The sequence below is a fragment of the Camellia sinensis genome, chromosome 4, assembly GCF_055761805.1.
Source record: "Camellia sinensis isolate YWXY chromosome 4, ASM5576180v1, whole genome shotgun sequence".
In the NCBI taxonomy this organism is placed as follows: Eukaryota; Viridiplantae; Streptophyta; class Magnoliopsida; order Ericales; family Theaceae; genus Camellia; species Camellia sinensis.
Window position 1 is genome coordinate 185,799,479 of NC_138964.1, and position 18,252 is coordinate 185,817,730.

Below are 18,252 nucleotides of genomic sequence, written 5' to 3' on the forward strand. Positions count from 1 at the left end.
ATCAAAAAAATTATCAAACAAATTTTTATGACAGTTTTTAAAATTTTTATAAATTTAAATTGAAAACTGAATACGAAATGTTTAGGTAACGTTTGATAACGTTTACGTTTTTGGTTTATGTTTACAAAATTTTTATAAATTGATTTTTGTTTATTTTAAGAAAAATATAAATTACAAACGCGTTTGGTTTGAATAAAATGTTTAAAAAATTTTAAAAGCATAAACTAATTTATATTTATTTTTATTATTTATGATAATGGAATCACACACATTATAATTGAAAAAAATTAATTAAAAAATTAATTGGGAAAAAATTATTTGAAAAAAAAATTCATTGGAAATTTTTTTTTTTGGAAAAAATAATTGAAAAAAAATTATTTGGAAAACAAATTATTTGAAAAAAAATTAATTGAAAAAAAAATTGAAAACTGAAAACGTAAACTCATTTTTTGAGTTTATGTTTTTTCCTCAAATTTATAAACTGAGACAACCATTTATAAACCAAAAAAATTATCAAACAAATTTTTATGACAGTTTTTAAAATTTTTGTAAATATAAACTGAAAACTGAAAATGGAATGGTTACCAAACAGGCTTCCGAGACTTGTTTGGTAATCATTTCGTTTTCAATTTTCAATTTATATTTACAAATATTTAAAAACTATCAAAAAAACTTGTTTGATAATTTTGTTTAGTTTATAAATGGTTGTCTCAGTTTGTAAATTTGAGAAAAAAACGTAAATTCAAAACATGAGTTTACGTTGATTTTTAAACAAAAATTTAAAAATTTTACTAACAATTTTTTTTTTCAATTAATTTTTTTTCCAATTAAAATTTTTTTTCAATGACTTTTTTTTTCCAACTAATACTAACCGAGGGGGCAATTGGTAATGCTACTTTAAACCTTAAGAAATGGATTGTAATTTCTAAAATGTGAGGGGTGTCAATGTAATTTACCCAGTGAGGGCAAAATTGATATTTAAAAAAATTAAATTACTGAAGGAGAGAATCTGTAATGAAACTTTAAATCTCAGGAGGGGAGATGTAATTTCCTAAAGGTGAGGGGGAACTGTAATAAATATAAACCTTAGGAGGTGTCGGTGTAATTTACCCTTAATTTTTTGGGTAAATTACATTAACACCCCTTGAGGTTTATGTTTATTATAGTTCCCTCTCACCTTTTGAAAATTACACCACTTCCCTAAAGTTTAAAATTTCATTATAGATTGCTCCATGAAGTTTAAAGTTACATAACAGTTCCACCCTTACCGTAATGATCATCATACATAAAATTAAATTAACAGGGGAGTTAGCATAATTTTTCAAATGTAAAGGGAGAATTGTAATAAACATAAATTTCAGGAGTGTCAGTGTAATTTATCTTAATTTTTTATATAAATATTTTACCTAATAATTTTACCTAATAAGTTTTAAAATAAGAATGATCCAAATAATGGAAATTATGATAGATTAGGATATTTCTTTCAAAGAAATTAGGACAGCCCGCGGATCACTCTCCCTCCATATTACACCACTACATTCATATTCGGTTGCCTTTGGTGACACCACTACTACCTTCTGCCTAATTCTCTTTCATAACACACATCAGTGTTTGACGCCATTACACAGTCCATCTCTCTCTCTCTCTCTCTCTCTCAAAAATGAATAAGGTTTTTGCCGCCTTTTGGTACTCCGGCATCCTCCCCCTCTTCTGCACCACCACCATCCCAACCACTACCACCACCACTTTCGAAAACCATGAGAGCCTGTCACAGCCTCAATCCGCCAAGAAAGCTAAGAAAGCAGGGACGAAAGCGAAACAACAACAACAAAATCAATCTTTTGAGGAGTTGCAAGAAAAGCTTCAACAGTTGAGGATCGAGAAGGAGCAAACTGAGGAGCTATTGAAGGCAAGAGAGGAGACTTTGAAGATGAAGGAGAAGGAGCTTGAAGCAAGGGGGAAAGAGCGAGAAACGCTTCAGACGGAGCTGAAGAAGTTGCAGAAAATGAAAGAGTTCAAACCCACCATGGTTCGTTTTTTTTTTTTTTCCCTCTTCAATACGATGTTTGGTTGCTGAGAAAATTTGGTAAATTTCCTACATATTCTCAGAGACTGAACCCAGATTAATGGTTCAGAGTTGATGGGTATGTTTGGTTTGGTTCTCTTTAAAAATTGTTTTTGGGTGAGAGTTTAAAATTTTTTTTGGTTTGTTTGGTTGTATATTTTGAAAGTAATTTTGGAATTTGAGGGTTTGAAATGATTTGATATTTTGTTAAAACCAAACAAATTTTTTAAAAAAAAATTCCCAAATTACTTTACAAATCCAAACCAAACATACCCTAAATGTCCCCTTAACTTTTTTTTTTTATTTACGAAAAGGAGTTAATAAATAAATAAATAAATAACAAATTTTTGAACACATTAAAAGTCAAACTTAAACCGGTTTCAGAACTATCTTTTTAAGTAAATTGTTGACCATTATCTTATCTAAAAACTAAATCTTCCTACATTTTCTTGAAAACAGAACAAAGAGAAAGAGCTAGAAAAGAAAGACAAGAAGAAGAAAGAACCAAAAACTAGACGAAATGTACTGAGTGTTGTGGCCCGTCTGATGGGAATGGATATGTTATCATTCGATACAAAATCTGTAGCTCGGCAGGAAGGAAAAAAGAATCAAAAGCCAGGAACCAATTTGCATAAGAAGGAACAGAATAAACAAGGCTCAGGTGGCCATGTCCATTGCAACTCAAATTCTTCTAGACGGATGGAGTTTAATTCTTTTCAACATAACAAGGACAATGATCCTGATAGTCAGCATGTTCACATGAAGTTGAAAAACCCAAGGTCACAAAAACATCCTCAAGAGGAGGAACTACAGAAGTTTAAGAAAGAATTCGAAGCATGTCAAGCAGCAAGGATCAGGGAATGCTCAAAGGCTGTTGAACTTGGAACCATGAAAGGTAGCTAATTGATTTTGACAATTGATTTTAATCAAAACTTTTGTTAATGTACTTTGATAAATTCAGTCAATTGACTACTTCTCAATTCTGAATTTCTAGAAACCATGAAAGGTAGCTAATTGATTTTGACAGTGATTATGGAACAATAGCTATGGTTTTACCTTGGTTAAGTGTTATAGGTATCAGAATGATGTCAGCTTGAGTTTGACCTATGCCAATTGCAATTAGCTGACATCATTCTGATACCTATAACACTTAACCAAGGTAAAGGTGATTATAGACTCTTTGAATAAAAAGGATGTGCAAATCTCTTTGCTTCTCAGGGAGGAGAACCACGATTTAACTACTAATTTGACTCACAATATTGTCATATTAGATGATGCACTAGCACTCGTAAGAAAATGATTACCACCACAAGAAAACCTCATCTCACCTGGTTATGGCAAGAGAGAATAAGTTTTGAAACACATTTTTCCATTTGAATCTCTTTTGTGCTTTTTAAATTAGTAGGGTAATGATGCTGATACAACTATACAGGCTTAGAGGCTCCTCAAAACAGCCTGGAGCTTCCAGTAGAAACTTCGCAGAGCTATTACGCTGTTGGAGACAATATCCCGGTAATAACATCATCGCTTACCTTATTTTATTTGAGCTTTATACTATGTTTATGGGGTGGAACCTTTGAACGGTTTACTATTTCTTGTCGTTATTTTGTGACTAAGAGAGGATAGGATGTTAGCTTTTGATGTAAACTGTATTTGAAGTGTTCAAACTGCAGTTTACTCTCTGCATTCTTCAGAAAGAAGGGATTTATTGTTGCTCTAGCTCATGGTGTTCATTTTAAGAGATTGCTTGACCCGATTCTTTTTAGTGTAGGCTCACAAGAACTGGGCAACAGCTCTTGTTGGAAGGAAGTTTGTTTTGAGGTTTTACAAACACTTTGATGGCTCACCAAAAATAAAATAAAATAAAACTTGGGGTTGAAACTTTTACAATTACCATTGTGCAGTGCAAATTGTACTTGGATGAAATTTCCAAACAAGAAATTAAGGGTTCAAGCCAAAATGGTTATTGTTAAAGTAAAATTGAATGTTGTTATATTAGTAGAAAAATACTAAAATAACAATTCCTGAGTTTTTATAGTACTCTTTGGATAAATCGCATCAGGTTTGGAAAAAAATTTTCTATCAATAATTGTCACTATTTTGATGATATTTATCATCTTTGAAGAGGTTAATTTCTGTTGTCGCTGTCTATTTTGGTTGGTAGATTAAGAAGCCCTTTTCTCAATGAACTCAAATTCTTTCTGTTTTGATACGTTTGTTAATCTTCTCCCATGTATATATATTTTGTCAGTGACATTATTTAAATCCAAATCTTTGTATAAAACAGTTTGTTATTATTGAACTTTTGTCTTGTTTGCTTTTTTTATTTTTTCTACACTGAACAAATGTTTTGTACTCATTACTCATCCTTGTAGCATGATACAGGAGTGCTTCTTAATATCAGTTCCAAGTTCCAATAGTCAATGTTCTCTGTTCTATCATTCTCCATGTATGTTGTGTGTGTGTGTGTGTCTCTCTCTCTGCAGGTGTCTTTCTTGATTCTTATTTCTATATACGAATTTTTCAGTACTCTTATGAAGTCAAACATGAGTGGTGCGAGAACTCTTATCCAACTGAGGCTTCAATGAAGATGTTGATCAATGAAGAAATGTCCAAAGGACCAAACACCAGACAAAATGTACCGAGTGTTGTGGCCCGTCTGATGGGAATGGATATGTTATCATTCGATACAAAATCTGTAGCTCGGCAGGATGGAAAAAAGAATCAAAAGCCAGGAACCAATTTGCATAAGAAGGAACAGAATAAAAAAGCCTCAGGTGGCCATGTCCATTGTAACTCAAATTCTTCTAGACAGATGGAGTTTAATTCTTTTCAACATAACAAGGACAAAGATCCTGATAGTCAGCATGTTCACATGAAGTTGAAAAAGCCAAGGTCACGAGAACATCCTCAAGAGGAGGAACTACAGAAGTTTAAGAAAGAATTTGAAGCATGTCAAGCAGCAAGGATCAGGGAATGCTCAAAGGTTGTTGAACTTGACAGAATTCCTAGCCAGTGGCTTGCTCAAGAAGCCCTCAACAAGGAAAAGGTTGCTCTCTATTCAAATTCAAGAAGAATTACAGCAAGTGAGAAGCCTATAGATTTTATGGGTCATGCAGTAAAAGCAAGCCCATGTGAAAGTGGGTTGCAACATCATGGATTTAGGAAGGAACTTTTTCCATCTGAGCAGAAGGGATCATATTCTTCAAGGAACCGAACCCTAATTAGAGATTTTGAGCAGCCATCTCTGATTAATTCCGACCAGAAGCTGGATATATCTTCTGCTCCAACAAGGATAGTGATCCTGAGGCAACTGAATGAACTCGATGCTGATGGCCCCAAGAAGACAGTCACCGAAGAGCAGCCCTTGGAAACTGAAATGGCAGAGTTAGAGGATGAAGCAGAAGCTTACATCCGAGACTTGCTTGTTGCTTCAGGTCTGTACGATGGTTCATCTGACAACATTTTATCAAGATGGGACCCACTAGCAAAGCCTATAACCAACGACATCTTTGAAGCAGTAGAAGAGTCTTACAAGAAAATGACCAAGGATAATGAAGGGTCCAGAAGAGATCACAAGTTGTTGCTTGATTTGTTAAATGAAGCACTTTCAGTTGTACTTGGACCACCTGTGACCATGTCTAGATTCAGAAAGGCTATTGGTCCTGCACTACTTCCTCCACGTGGACAGAAGTTATTGGATCGTGCATGGGAGATTGTTCGTGCACATCTATACCCTCCAACAGACAAATTTCATTACTGCATTAATGATATGGTGGCCGAAGATCTGGGGTTCACCACTTGGTCAGGGTTGATGAATGATGACATTGATGCTGTGGGGAAAGAGATGGAATCCCAGATTACCGGATATCTGATTGAAGAAATAGTGAAGGATATGCATGCAGAGTCATAACGGTGCATAGAAAAGCCTCTTCTTCTGTGTTGTGGCCATTCTGATGGTCAAAGAGACCGTGGTAGAGGGTGCAGAAAGTGCTGAAAATTTCAGCTCGCGATGTGGGATCTCTTTCCTCACAGGCTGAGGCAGAGGCAGAAGCAGTGTTAGTTATTGTAGGCAGTGTTAGTTATTGTAGGTGAGTGTCAACAAAATATTGCATATCTTTTTTCATTGGGGATGGTTGTGATATAGGATATGGGTTGGTTTGGGGTTCCTTTTGAGTGTATATTGAGTTTATTATTTGATACATTAACTATTTTTTTGTATTGGACCAGTCTGCTGGACAATCCCAGATCAATAGAAGATTGTGAACCACCGTATTTGTTTGGGTAAATTATATTACTTCCCTTGATGTCTGAAAAAAATATAATAAGTCTTACAAATTTGAAGTAATTATATTTGGTTTTCTTAAAATTTTAATTCATACAACATGTAAGCTATTTTCATCAAGAATTCATTACTTACATAGATAAAAAAATAATATTATCATCTCTTTTACATAAAATATATGTTCTATCTTGTATATATTTTTATTTTCATACTATTTGTATTAATTGAGTCTTTTTAATCTTTAAAAAAAAAAAAAAGGTATAATTAATGTAAGTTACTCTATTTTTTTTTTTTTTTTTTTGTTGTTGTTGAGGTCGTAGGATTAGGGGTACAACTCGGACGGGTTCAACCCGAGCAATTCGAATCCAGTCTGAATTTTTTTTAAGGTTTGGATAAAGATATTTTCAAATTCGGTACAGGTTTGCGTAAAAATTCATAAGACCGAATTAAATTTGGGCGGGCTTGAGTAAAGACGTCAAACAACCTGAAACTCGAATTATATATATATAGATATATAAAAATATTAAATATACATATAAATTATTAGTCATTACATGATGTTAAAATAATTTAGATTATTAAATCATAGTGAATATATATTATATATACAAATAACATAAAATCTTACTTTTTTATTTTCACTCATAAATTGTACTTTCTGCTTGTGGGTTTAGTGAAAGAAAGCTTTTTTGTTGCTACTTTGTTTGAGCAACTGTTTTGTGTTCATGGGTGTACCTATTTGATGCAATGCAACAATCTTGGGAAATTATAACAGTAAAAAGGGTGTTTAAATTTCTGGGTATCATCAACATACATGTAAATCTTGGAAACTCTGCTAAAGATATTCAATTTATCTCAATGCCAGAATGATGATTTACAAGATTTTACTTGTGGAGTGTGTATGTGTGTGTACTATTTGAAGAATATCACAAAATGTTTTTGTTATGGGACCCGAGTTATGCGTGATAAACTCTGACCTGATGATCCAACAAACAACAGGATGGATCAATTCATGTACTTCTTTGGAGCTTATTTTTAAGTGCATTCCTTGTCAAACAATTTATTTGGAAGCCTGTTGAGAAAGGTGAGAAGCTAGCAAAAAGGGTTTCTTTGCTCTGAACTTCTGTTTGCAGGATTTAATTTGTTTGGTTTATATTATTAGTAATAGCTTCAAGTTAATTTGGACTGTTATCCTTGTTTGGAGGCATTGCAAAAGCAGAGGGCATTTCTTTGTCATTATCATAAGTTTATTTATCCTGCATTCTCCTTGCCTATCATCATTTTCTTGTGAAAATGGTTTAGTTCGCCAAAGTTATTGCACTATTCGGACCATATGATCAAGATATGAGAGTCAGCTGAGTTGTTTAAAAAACATTAACAATTTTTTTACATGTAACATGAAGTGCTGGACCAATCCCTTTAATTAACATATTGCACTTTGTTTAAAAAGTAACAACTGCAGAGTTCTTTGTTATGGTTTCCCTACCAAGAATTGACATGTCTAAAACTTATTGACAGATCATATGTAATCAGGCTTGTCCATCACCAATTTAGGCGCTCACATTAGTCTATCTTTATTTGCTTCAAAACTGTGTGTAAGTTCATTTGTATTATCCTGTCTATTTCACAACTTTTGTGAAATTATATTCTTCAGTATTTAATTGTTGAGGACATATTGAAACACATTGCTGAGCAGCACGTGTATTATTTATAATATTTGTCTGGTATTTTTAAAATTGACTAATGATAACTCTATTGTCCTTCTAAGCAACACAAAGAAAACACAAACATAAACAAGCATACATATATCATACAAGCCTACAAGGGAAAGAGGATTTGTGAACGGAAAAACGACTTTTAGCGGCGTTTTTACGCCGCTATATGTATGAAAAACGCCGCTAATTTCTTTAGTGACGCTTACCACCAAACGCCGAAGACGCGGCCGTCGCTATAAGTTTATGACGCTTTAAAAACGTCGTAAAATAAGTATAGGCGGCGTTTAAAAACGCCGCTAAATATGGCAGCCAACAGTAGCATCACGTCACAGTCATTCAGCGACGCTTCAAAAACGTCGTAATAGCTTTTTTATTATTTTAAAAATATAACTATAGTGGCGTTTTGAAAAACGATAGATTTTAAATTTTTTTTTTTAAACTACTAATTTTGTAAGATTTAACTTTAAAAATATACCTATAAAATAGCAATAATGAATAAAACTTTGTACAGACATATATTTCTGTGAGATTACTATTCCCTCACATCTATAATAGTACCCAATACAACATTCTTCAAGAAAAAAATCCAATAAGTTCAATCCCAATATCATTCTACCTGTGTATGTTTTATCTTGGGCAAAAGCATTAAATAGAGAGAGTATAATATCTACAAAAAAGCTCATCGTCAACAATCCAATAGAAATTAAAAGAAACAAATGCCAAAGGAATGAAATTACATCCCGCCAAATGCATTTAAATTGTTTATTGATAGAACATCTCTGTTGTGTTTTCCTTAGCCACCTGAAAAATGAAAATCCAAATTACATTAACAACCTGTTTTTATAGCATTAAAGATCGAAATTTGACTAAATACTTGAATATTTTCTAAAGGGGTGAAACTGAGGCACATACCAAATACATGTAATCGTCATGCCCCCACGATATTTTCCAATGGGTTCCTACTATTCCAGGGATCGTGTCAATCAATTCATGCTCGTTGAGATCAACAAAACATAGAAACACCAAATACCAAAATTTGTTAAGCCATTACACAAACACCCTTCAAGAATCTCTAATTCTTTTCTCTTTTTTTTTTTTTTTTTTTGATAAATATTCAAGAATCTCTAATTCTAAATACATATTCAACACAAATCATAACCTTAATTTAAATTAATATCCCTTCAAACTTCAACTGGAAAAAAGTTGAAAACAAGAAAACCAATTGGAAGCCAATTTGGTTTATGCACAATCCCAATACTCTCTCTCTCTCTCTCTCTCTCTCTCTCTCTCTCTCATAATATAACAGAACCATTATAGAAATTAGTCAAAAAACAAGATAACCCAATAGAAACATAGTAAGACAAGATCCAAAACCAAAGGTAGTTGCCAACCTTGATTCAACAGTCGGCTGCATATGGGAACGCCTTGCATGAAAGGTTCAAGCTTCTGGTGCTTTGCTAAGAGCTATGCCAAGTACTGACTACAAGAAATTAAGAATACCCAGAAACATATAAAACCCAATTCAATCAAAGCTGTTGCTGTAGTTCATTCATATGAAGATGGCATGCCTGCTGGATCTCTTAAGACCAGACTAACAGCTCTGAATGTATGTCTGTTTGGACCTTAATATTGTTGCATTTGTCTCCTTGATAAATGTTCAGCTTGGCTGTCTTTCTGTAGTAGGAAGAATATAATGCAGTTTTTTTGAGAATGCAATTATTTTCTGATAGTTTGTTAAAATAGGTTCCCCCTATGGGTTTGTTCTACCCTATGCTTTTGGTTCCAGATGTGCATCCTCCTCCACCCCGTTTTTGGTGTGTAACTTTCAAGATTTATGGCTTTACATTGTTAAGTTACTTGTGCTGAATTACTTTTTTTCCTTTTTCTTTCTCCTACCTTCTAACATACTGATTTTACTTCACTAGGTTTAATGACCATGAAGATATGCTGGAAGATACATGGCATATGGAATTTCCAAGAAGAAGTGATATGTCAGATGGTTTGTATTCCAGCATTAATGGTGGGTTCCCAATGTGGGACAGCTACTCATTTTTTCAATCTAAACCAAAGAAAGAAGATTGCATTGGCCTTGCAGAAGCTATCACAAAGAGCATTCTTTCAACAGGTAGATTGCTTTCAAAAGTGATATGCTCTCATAGGGGAAGATTTACATCAAGAGTTATCTGTTTGGTTCTCTATTGACAGGGCGTATAGGCCTCCAAAGAAAATTATTTTGTAGCATACAACTGGTTAGTTTCGGAGTTTGTGTAAATTGCGCAGAGTACTACTTTACATATACTAGTTTTGGCATAGAATTAATGATACTGTTATTTGTTTTAGTTTGGTGGTGTTGCTTTGACAGCTGGTCTCATTTCTGCTGCAGAAGAGAGGTTTGTTTAACTCTTGCTTATGTAGTATTAAAGAAAGTACTAACTTATATAATCTATTATGATGCTTTACACATTACACAATTTGAAGAGATTCGTAATTTAAGTCTGAACAAGCAGAAACACATTACAATAAGTTCTCATCTTAAAAGTTAACCAGAAACGACAGCTACTTAGTGGTTTCATCTGAGGGAATATACGAAAAGCTAACCGTGAGGCATTCCAAAGGTTATGAAATGTTGAAGCTATTCCCTTCTTGCGATTATCCATCAGCCGAATGCATAGTAAAGACTGCCTTTGAAGAAGGCAGCATGGATAACTTGTCGACCATTGTGGTTCCATTGAAGTCAGCTAGTCTTCTGTATAAGAACCTGCAAAATAGAAGCAGCAATGACGAGGCATTCAGTCTTTAGCTTTGCATTGCTTAGGATATTGTACAGTAATGACAATATACTAATTGGTTGAATTGGATTTTATTTTATTTTTATTATCAATCGACACGAGATGAGCTACAAAAATTACAAATATTACGCGAAGTATGTTAAACTGGACATTCACGAGTACATCATCATTATTCTACACTCAAATGTATTGACAAAAAAAATTCTTTTCCTTTCCCTTGAACAAATCCTAGGTCCCAAACATAGCATGGTAGTATTCTACCCACAATGTAGCGATTATAAAAAATATAAAAAAAAAAAAAAAACACTCCAAAACCTCAATAGTACATGAAAACTCTAAAACTCTTAACTTTCAAAAGTTATCAATCCTATCTCAAATGAGTTTCAGAGCAAATGAAAAACATGCTCTGTTTGTCAAAGTAGAAACTTGAAGAATATCGATCTGATTGCAGATGCCTTTTGAAAGGCTAAAATGGCTGATTTTCCAAAATCACAAATTCTGTCCAGCGGGTTCTTGGGGAAAACCAGTAAAATTCAGTGGAATTACAACAGCTGACAAGTTGTCCCTACTGCCTTTCTTGAACGCTTTGTTGACAATGCGGTCAGCCAATGAGGAAGAGGATGAACATGAACATGAGCTTTTGGACATTTCATCTACTTGGACATTTGCATCCCATAAAAGATCACAAACTTTCTGTGGTTTCAAACTCTTGAAGATGCCATCAGATGCAACAACCAAATAGCAATCATTGGCAGTTAAATGCCGCCAACCTATCACTTCAGGCACGGGACTAACACCATATCTGACAGTTAAAAACAAAATAAACTGTGAAAAAACGTCTCATCCCTAGTTATATCAGCCATGTAATAATGATCAGTGCAAAGTTCACACGTTTGACAGAGAATGATAATATCAGAGATCGGCAATGGGCTCACCAAAACTATTTGAAAATTACATAATTCTCATCATTACCATAGGATGATGGCTAAAGAGCAGAACTAACAGCAAAACATAAAAAAGTGAAGAGGAAAAAGATGAGCAGACTAAGCTAACTTTAGCTTCCGAAAATTCACCTTTTTAAGTACACATCACCAATAGATCGGGATACAACTAAGATACCATTGACACGAGGCACACCCCACAAACGTACAAACCCACCAGCAGCTTCTATTCGGGCTCTCTCATCATCTCTATCTGGATGATGATCTCTTGTCAGTTCTTCCACATCAAGCACTGTTATTGAAGCACCTGTTATGTCCAAATGGCTTGAAATAAGACTTCTAATTATGGGTATACATGTAGATTAGTTGTCATATGCTAATAACATGCAAGACAAGTGTATTTTTTTAATCTAGCAGTGCCTAGTGAATGTGAGTCCAACCACAAAGGGACTTGATAATAATGGGAAGAATTAGACCTTCATCCCCCAAAGCAGACTTGATTTTCTCCAAGCACAGGAGTGCTTTTGAATCACCAACACTAGCAACTAAAATTTGACCATCCACCAAGAGAACGATGGTGGCCGTGGATCCAGAAATATATCTGTTATTGAAAGCTTCCTGGGAATGTAGGATGATCACAACAAACTAATGAGAAACACTTGTTTTGAGAAAGAAAAATGTAAAGACTGAATACTTACCAGTGAAAATTTTGTATCAATATCATGAATTGTCCTCAACAAAGCTTTTTGCAGAATTTCATGCATTGATTCATCACCAGATACAGGTAGATCTTCATCAGAACTATGACGACATAACAAAAATAAATCAGATATCACTAACCCATGCTAAAGGTGGTATTCTTATTTTAAAAAGTCAAACGGGTCGATATTTGAACGATATAAATAATACACAAACAAACAAAAAATAAAATTTAAAAGTTCAAGTGGATGCAATAATAAAACTACAGAAATCTCAGAAAAAGGGTCACCATGTGGATAAAATGGAAATACTGAAATGCAATTATAAGCAGAGACTTTTAAGATGAGTATGCAAATAAATTCAAAAGCAAAAACTATGCTTGAGAATAAAAAGCTTCAAAATTTTGGGGAAAGCTTATGTAATATTCCGGAGAGGTCACTGCTGGAAAAAATCAAATTTAATCAATACCCAAATTAACCAATAGACAGACTGAATTTTAAATTGGTCCCAACTCAAACCATCGTCTGATTCTATTTATATAACTACAGCAAACAAGATAAGTAAATCTTTCTACCCATCATCTTAACAATAATTTTGTCAATAATTTTGGCCTATCATAAACTCAAATTTTAGCCTATCTTTCTACCTCTTCCAAGGTTTTCCTCCTATTTGTTATTGGAGCTGCAGAACATAAACTCAAATTTTGGTCACTCTAAATACTCTGCGGGTCCATCAGATAAAATCCAATAAAATTTTGATGCACATATAAACAAACACACAGATACATGGCTTTTGAAGACATTAAAATTTATGGAAAGTAGAAGAAAAACCAAATGCACAAACGACAGGGCTAGACAGATCATAAGCAAGGTAAGGAAGGAGGGAATCAAAGAAGACTCACCAGAGTGGAAATCAGGTGTCTGCAGTGCACAAAACCCATTGTGAGGAAAAGAGACATTGCTGCTACAAAGATTGACACAGTATGGTTGTGATGGTGGTTCTGTGACTCTATACACAAACGCAATAGAGATTAGCCTCAATAGACTAACCCTAGAATTGCATACAAAGCACAAACGCAAAGATCACCACGAACGAGTCAGAAATAGAGTTGGTTTGAAGATGTTAATATGCGCATAGGGACTCAAACTTACAGATCTGAACGAAAGCAATCAATCGATCAAATCCAGAGAAGAGTGTTCGATCACGATCAATAAATTAAAAATCAATCAATCGAGATTTGCCTAAAAATCAATCAACAGAATAAAAATCGATCGCGATCAATAGACATAAATTAGTATATATATATATATAACAGATTTGAGATCGTAGATCTAAGTTTGTATATAAACAAAATGAAAAAAATCAGAGGACTCACAAAATTAATCTTCAAATCGGACTGATTGAGAGCTTTGAGCCAAGATGGAGAGAACCAGATCGTGAATCGGAGCCTACCAAGCTCGATCTAGTGAACTTTCACCATAAGAAAGAGGAGTGATGAAGAGATAGAAAACCTAGATCTATCAATTGCTGCGTGAAATAGAATAGAAGAATGAATAACGCGTGGGTCTTAAAGGGAAACATGTTCGTACACCAAAAGCACGCGTGTTTTTTAAAATGAGTTATTTACAAAAATATTTTGAAAATCTTTAAAACGACGTTTTTTAAAAAAACGCCATAACAAAAGCGTGGTTATATGCTACTTTTCTTGTAGTGCTTGCAGCATAAGGTTCTCTCTCTCTCTCTCTCTCTCTCTCTTGGTCTGCACAGCACAAGGTTCTCTAATTCTTGAAAACACAAGCCATTTGGTAATTACATATTTTTGTCCACAAATTTAGACTATTACACCGGCCATTTTTTCTGAATTGTATCTATGTTTTTGATATGTGGACTATTAAAAAGTGGTTATGAGAACAAGTTGGATAACATTCTCTGATATTTATCCACTCTCTCTCTCTCTCCCCCCCTAAAAAAAAGATAGTCTACAAACAAATTAGAGTAATTCCCAAACAAGTAGTATGAGGATAAGAATGCTTGCTGTCCTAAATTAAATCTTCATTATGTTATGTGCAGTTGATAGCTGGTTTTTTATGATGCAAGATTGCGGCTGTTACTTAGCTTCCCTTATATTTTTTCCTTTTTTTAACTTCCCCGCAAGATAAGCTAGTTGTTTATTTGTTTCATTTTGGGGAGGTATTTTCATTACCTGTTCACTTTGTTTTATGTCTTAATGTTTCAGAGTCCATCATAATCATGCCAGCTTTTGGAGTCCAGCTTGAAACTCACTACAGCAGGTACTTCCTTATTTTTTTTATGTATGAGAATTTTTCATTTATTGAGAGAGTGGATCTAACTCCCATTTGCAAATATATGTTAGGTGTCAAACTGGGAAAAGGAAAAGTTGGTTCAATGGTACACTCTGTTTATTAGAATGTCTCTGCTGGTTCTTTGAATAGCAATGTCCAAAAAAAAATATATGGATATTGATTGGTGCCTATTGGGACTGCAAATGAACCAAACTGTTCATGAATAGGCTCGGCTCAGCTCGTTTAATAAACGAGCCAAGCTCTAATAAATTCGGCTCGTTTATCTTTATTTAAATTATATAATAAATATTTATATATTCAATAATATATAAATAATTACATTATTTATATATTCAATAATATAAATAGTATTTTTTATTTAAATAATAAATAATATTAAAAAATATCTTATCGAGCTGAGCTCGAGCCCAGTTATTTATTGAGCCAAGCTTTGAGTCCAGTTACTTATCAAGCCGAGCTAAAGCTCAATAAACGAGCTCAATAAGCAAATGAGCTGAGCTCGAGCTCAGCAAAGCTCAGCTTGTCTCAGCTCGGCTCGGCTCGTTTGCAGCCCTAGTGCCTATATCTTAGGATGCTTGTTTTTAAACAAAACAAAAGCTATGGAACTCATCCATTCATAAGTATATTTGTGATATTAAACTTAAAAATCATATCTATCAAACTGAAGCAACAGTTACAAAAGAGCACTGGTTGGAGTATCTCTTCTTCCCTTTTTTTCCATAACCCAAAACATTCTCCAGTTTTTCTAGCCTAAAAAAGAATATGGCCAACCTTGCCTTTAGCTGCTCAATAGCACCACTAGAGTAGTTTATGCTTAGGATCTCCCTTCTATTCACCAGTTCAAACAATCACGAAGAATAATATTTTGTTTTGCCTGTTATATGTATTTTTTCTCCTTTTGTCATTTCTAATCATCGGCTTCACTAATACTACTCTTTTTTTCCTCACATAGTGGGAAAATAATCCACCGCTTCATTCCCATTGAAAAGATTTTGAAACCTGTCCTGAATGAATGTGTGACCCCAGTCACTTGTTATTGGAACTTGTCTCTGATTGTACGTGAGGAAGAAGAACTTGTGTTAGTTTTCAAGGTAAAATGATGTTTTCTCATTTGTACTTTCTATGCTTTTCGGAAAAACCTAATGATGATTATAACTTAAAAAGTCACAAAGAACAAGTGAGCCTTGAAGTGCATATTATAGTGCATAGAGGATTTTCACACCCCACATGTGGGACCCATCCTATGTCCCATTCTGTGAAGAACAGCTGATTGTTAAAGCAGTTGAATAGGGTGATTTATTGTTTAATAAATAAGGAACTATTTTTTGCAAAGATGTTGCCCCTTGTTATTTCCATTCAGCCCCCACTCTCCCTCTTTGTACTGACTCAAATAGGGCTTGAATTCTTGTCCAGGAACTTCACCCACCAGTGAAAATGTTAATCCCAATCTGGAAGGCGTTATGTGCTGCCACTGACAACCCGGTCACTCAAGTTCCAAGTAGATAAAATAATCAATGGTGTTGAACTGTTTCGAATAAAGAGCTATGATGCACCACAATCTACCTTCTCGGACAGTTCCTGGTCAATGGTACCCGATATAATATAACATCATTATGAGATTGGTGACTGTGCTAAATTTTGTTCCCTCAACTGAGTGTTTTGTACATGATTGAATTGATATACATTTCATATTCTGCAAACGGAAGATGGGAAATTTTAAGAAATTGATTTTACCAATCTATTCGTTAGAAGAATCAATATAGTGTCTGCTTTAATCCTTTTACTAGTCACTGCACTTCAAAATATGTAAATCATAGGGAATACCTGCATGGACATCATTAGCATGCAGTAGATTAAGCCCACCTGGTTGTTGGATGATTGAATTGCTGCTTCTTTGAGAAAGATGGTTGTCACATTTTTTCATTCAATTATATCTTCTGTCCAGCTGCCGTGCTGTGTTGATTTAACGTCTATTGTGTTCTGGATGATATACATTGGAAATTTTTATTTTTATTTTTTTTGTTGTCCAACTTCATTCACAGTAATGGGGTTATCTGGAGGTATTTACTTCAAATTTTGACATAGTCCATGTATGATTTTAGCACTCATAATTTTAGTATATTTGCTGGACAGAGAAAAAAAAAAAAAAAAAAAGGGACAAGAGAAGAAGCAACTATATCTAGCTGTTTTGATCACACATCTGCCAAGTAGCTTTGCCTTAAATGATTTTAAAAAAGAGGTGAAAAAATAAGGTGTGATTTTATTGTGTGCAAATAACTGTCGTTACAAACTACAAGCGACTCTGTTACACTGGTACAACATATTATTGGTTACTTCAGCGGTCAGAATGAGAACTATACATAACAAATTGAAAGAATGGGTTCACAGTGGCAAGGAAAAAAGGCGTGTTGGTGGAGAACCACAGCCACCACTGAATCTGGAAAACCAACTGGTTACTCATCAAGACAGACCTCTGGCAGAACTCAAACGCTGTGCTGCACGTTCTAAACTGGGTTCATGCTGATGTAACCCATGCCACAATTCATTAGAACCACCATTCCACAATCCAAGCTTAGCTATCTGCTTATGCAATGCCTCCAAGTTGACAAGAGGGACAGTTGTTGGTCGCCCGTGAGCACACTGCAAAACAAACTCTCCAGAATTATCAACAATGCAGCTAAGCAATCTCTCTCTCTCAGCTAAGCAAAACAAACTCTCAATTTTTTGTATTGATTGACAAATAGACTAGGATACTGTCAACTCACTTGGAAACACAATGATGTTTGCTTCAGCTCTTCAACAATTAGGGAACACTCTGAAGGTAGCAATGTGTCCCCAAACATTATTGCACCTAAATAGTAAAACCAATAAGCAAAATTAAGAACATAATCCCCAAGAAAGAAGCTTTCACCCTTTTAAGAGCAGGAAATACAACTCCGGTGCAGCTAAAAAGTTGCTAACATGCTGGAAATTTGAGACGTATCAGGAAGCAAGAAAGAAAAACCACGGCAAATGGCAAATGACACTAGTCCATATGAGAATATTTTGTGGACAAGCATCACCTCACATAAAGCATTAAATAACTTAATTTGTGGATGATTGGTAACTAATGCAACTTTTACACAGACTAGCATTTTTCCTAAAGATTGAGGTTATTATACCTCTACATGCTTTGGAGTTAAGGACCCGATGAACGGATGGCGGTATAGTTGATGATCCATCTGTATCAGCAAGCTGTTGATCACAAATACAAACTGGAGTGAGAAAATCAACAAATATAGTTTGGGAAAATTTTAGATAATGAATGATGAATCAATAAACTCCAGAAAAATCATGGAAATGGAACTGTAAAAACTTCTCTGTATTACCTGTTGAAGAAATTCCAAGAGATCTACATCAGTCAAATTGACTCCTACAATACACGGCACCTGCAC

General features: G+C 34.4%; 3 protein-coding genes and 1 long non-coding RNA gene across 15 annotated transcripts in view; 2 read left to right on the top strand and 2 right to left on the bottom strand.

Moving 5' to 3' along the window:
* Positions 1-18,252, bottom strand: part of LOC114266759 (DNA mismatch repair protein MLH3-like) — a 110,567-nt gene that overhangs the window by 75,924 nt on the left and 16,391 nt on the right. For 6 of the 11 annotated variants that reach the window (XR_014328077.1, XR_014328076.1, XR_014328075.1 and 3 more), the window contains 4 exons: positions 18,187-18,246; positions 17,980-18,052; positions 17,584-17,669; positions 17,059-17,458 (listed from right to left, as the gene is read on the bottom strand). The exons of 4 other annotated variants lie outside the window; for them this stretch is intronic. Coding sequence is in view for 4 of the 7 variants with exons in the window: in XM_082867128.1 (XP_082723254.1) it covers positions 17,279-17,458; positions 17,584-17,669; positions 17,980-18,052; positions 18,187-18,246 (399 nt within the window). In the remaining 3 variants the exon portion in view is untranslated. Of the gene's footprint in view, positions 1-17,058; positions 17,459-17,583; positions 17,670-17,706; positions 17,783-17,979; positions 18,053-18,186; positions 18,247-18,252 lie in introns of those variants that run through there. One more of the 11 variants, XM_082867129.1, reaches the window with a different exon arrangement.
* Positions 1,483-6,354, top strand: LOC114266758 (uncharacterized). Its single transcript, XM_082867117.1, has 4 exons — positions 1,483-2,029; positions 2,525-2,960; positions 3,498-3,577; positions 4,593-6,354. The coding sequence occupies exons 1-4, from the start codon at positions 1,661-1,663 to the stop codon at positions 5,976-5,978; spliced, it is 2,271 nt and encodes a 756-aa protein (XP_082723243.1). The 5' UTR covers positions 1,483-1,660; the 3' UTR covers positions 5,979-6,354.
* LOC145789768 (uncharacterized) lies at positions 6,998-16,537 on the top strand. 2 transcript variants are annotated; one of them, XR_014328084.1, is made up of 4 exons: positions 6,998-7,434; positions 14,731-14,785; positions 15,771-15,909; positions 16,232-16,537. It is a non-coding gene; the product is annotated as an uncharacterized LOC145789768 (long non-coding RNA). The 2 variants fall into 2 exon arrangements; XR_014328083.1 differs by lacking the exon at positions 6,998-7,434 and having other exon boundaries at positions 14,332-14,785.
* On the bottom strand, positions 10,910-14,009 carry LOC145823516 (putative protein phosphatase 2C 51). Its single transcript, XM_082923019.1, has 6 exons — positions 13,870-14,009; positions 13,396-13,502; positions 12,494-12,596; positions 12,272-12,413; positions 11,928-12,102; positions 10,910-11,656 (listed from the first exon to the last, which is right to left on the bottom strand). Exons 3-6 carry the CDS (start codon positions 12,557-12,559, stop codon positions 11,344-11,346), a joined length of 696 nt encoding a protein of 231 aa, XP_082779145.1. The 5' UTR covers positions 12,560-12,596; positions 13,396-13,502; positions 13,870-14,009; the 3' UTR covers positions 10,910-11,343.

What these genes read in the sequence shown, in the direction of transcription:
- LOC145823516 (XM_082923019.1), bottom strand. Translation starts at nt 12,559, where the DNA reads ATGCATGAAATTCTGCAAAAAGCTTTGTTGAGGACAATTCATGATATT. An exon ending in TTGATACAAAATTTTCACTG is followed by an intron (nt 12,414 to 12,493) that starts GTAAGTATTCAG and finishes CTACATTCCCAG; the next exon opens with GAAGCTTTCAATAACAGATA. An exon ending in GTCTGCTTTGGGGGATGAAG is followed by an intron (nt 12,103 to 12,271) that starts GTCTAATTCTTC and finishes TGGACATAACAG; the next exon opens with GTGCTTCAATAACAGTGCTT.
- LOC114266758 (XM_082867117.1), top strand. Translation starts at nt 1,661, where the DNA reads ATGAATAAGGTTTTTGCCGCCTTTTGGTACTCCGGCATCCTCCCCCTC. An exon ending in AAGAGTTCAAACCCACCATG is followed by an intron (nt 2,030 to 2,524) that starts GTTCGTTTTTTT and finishes TCTTGAAAACAG; the next exon opens with AACAAAGAGAAAGAGCTAGA. An exon ending in CTGTTGGAGACAATATCCCG is followed by an intron (nt 3,578 to 4,592) that starts GTAATAACATCA and finishes CGAATTTTTCAG; the next exon opens with TACTCTTATGAAGTCAAACA.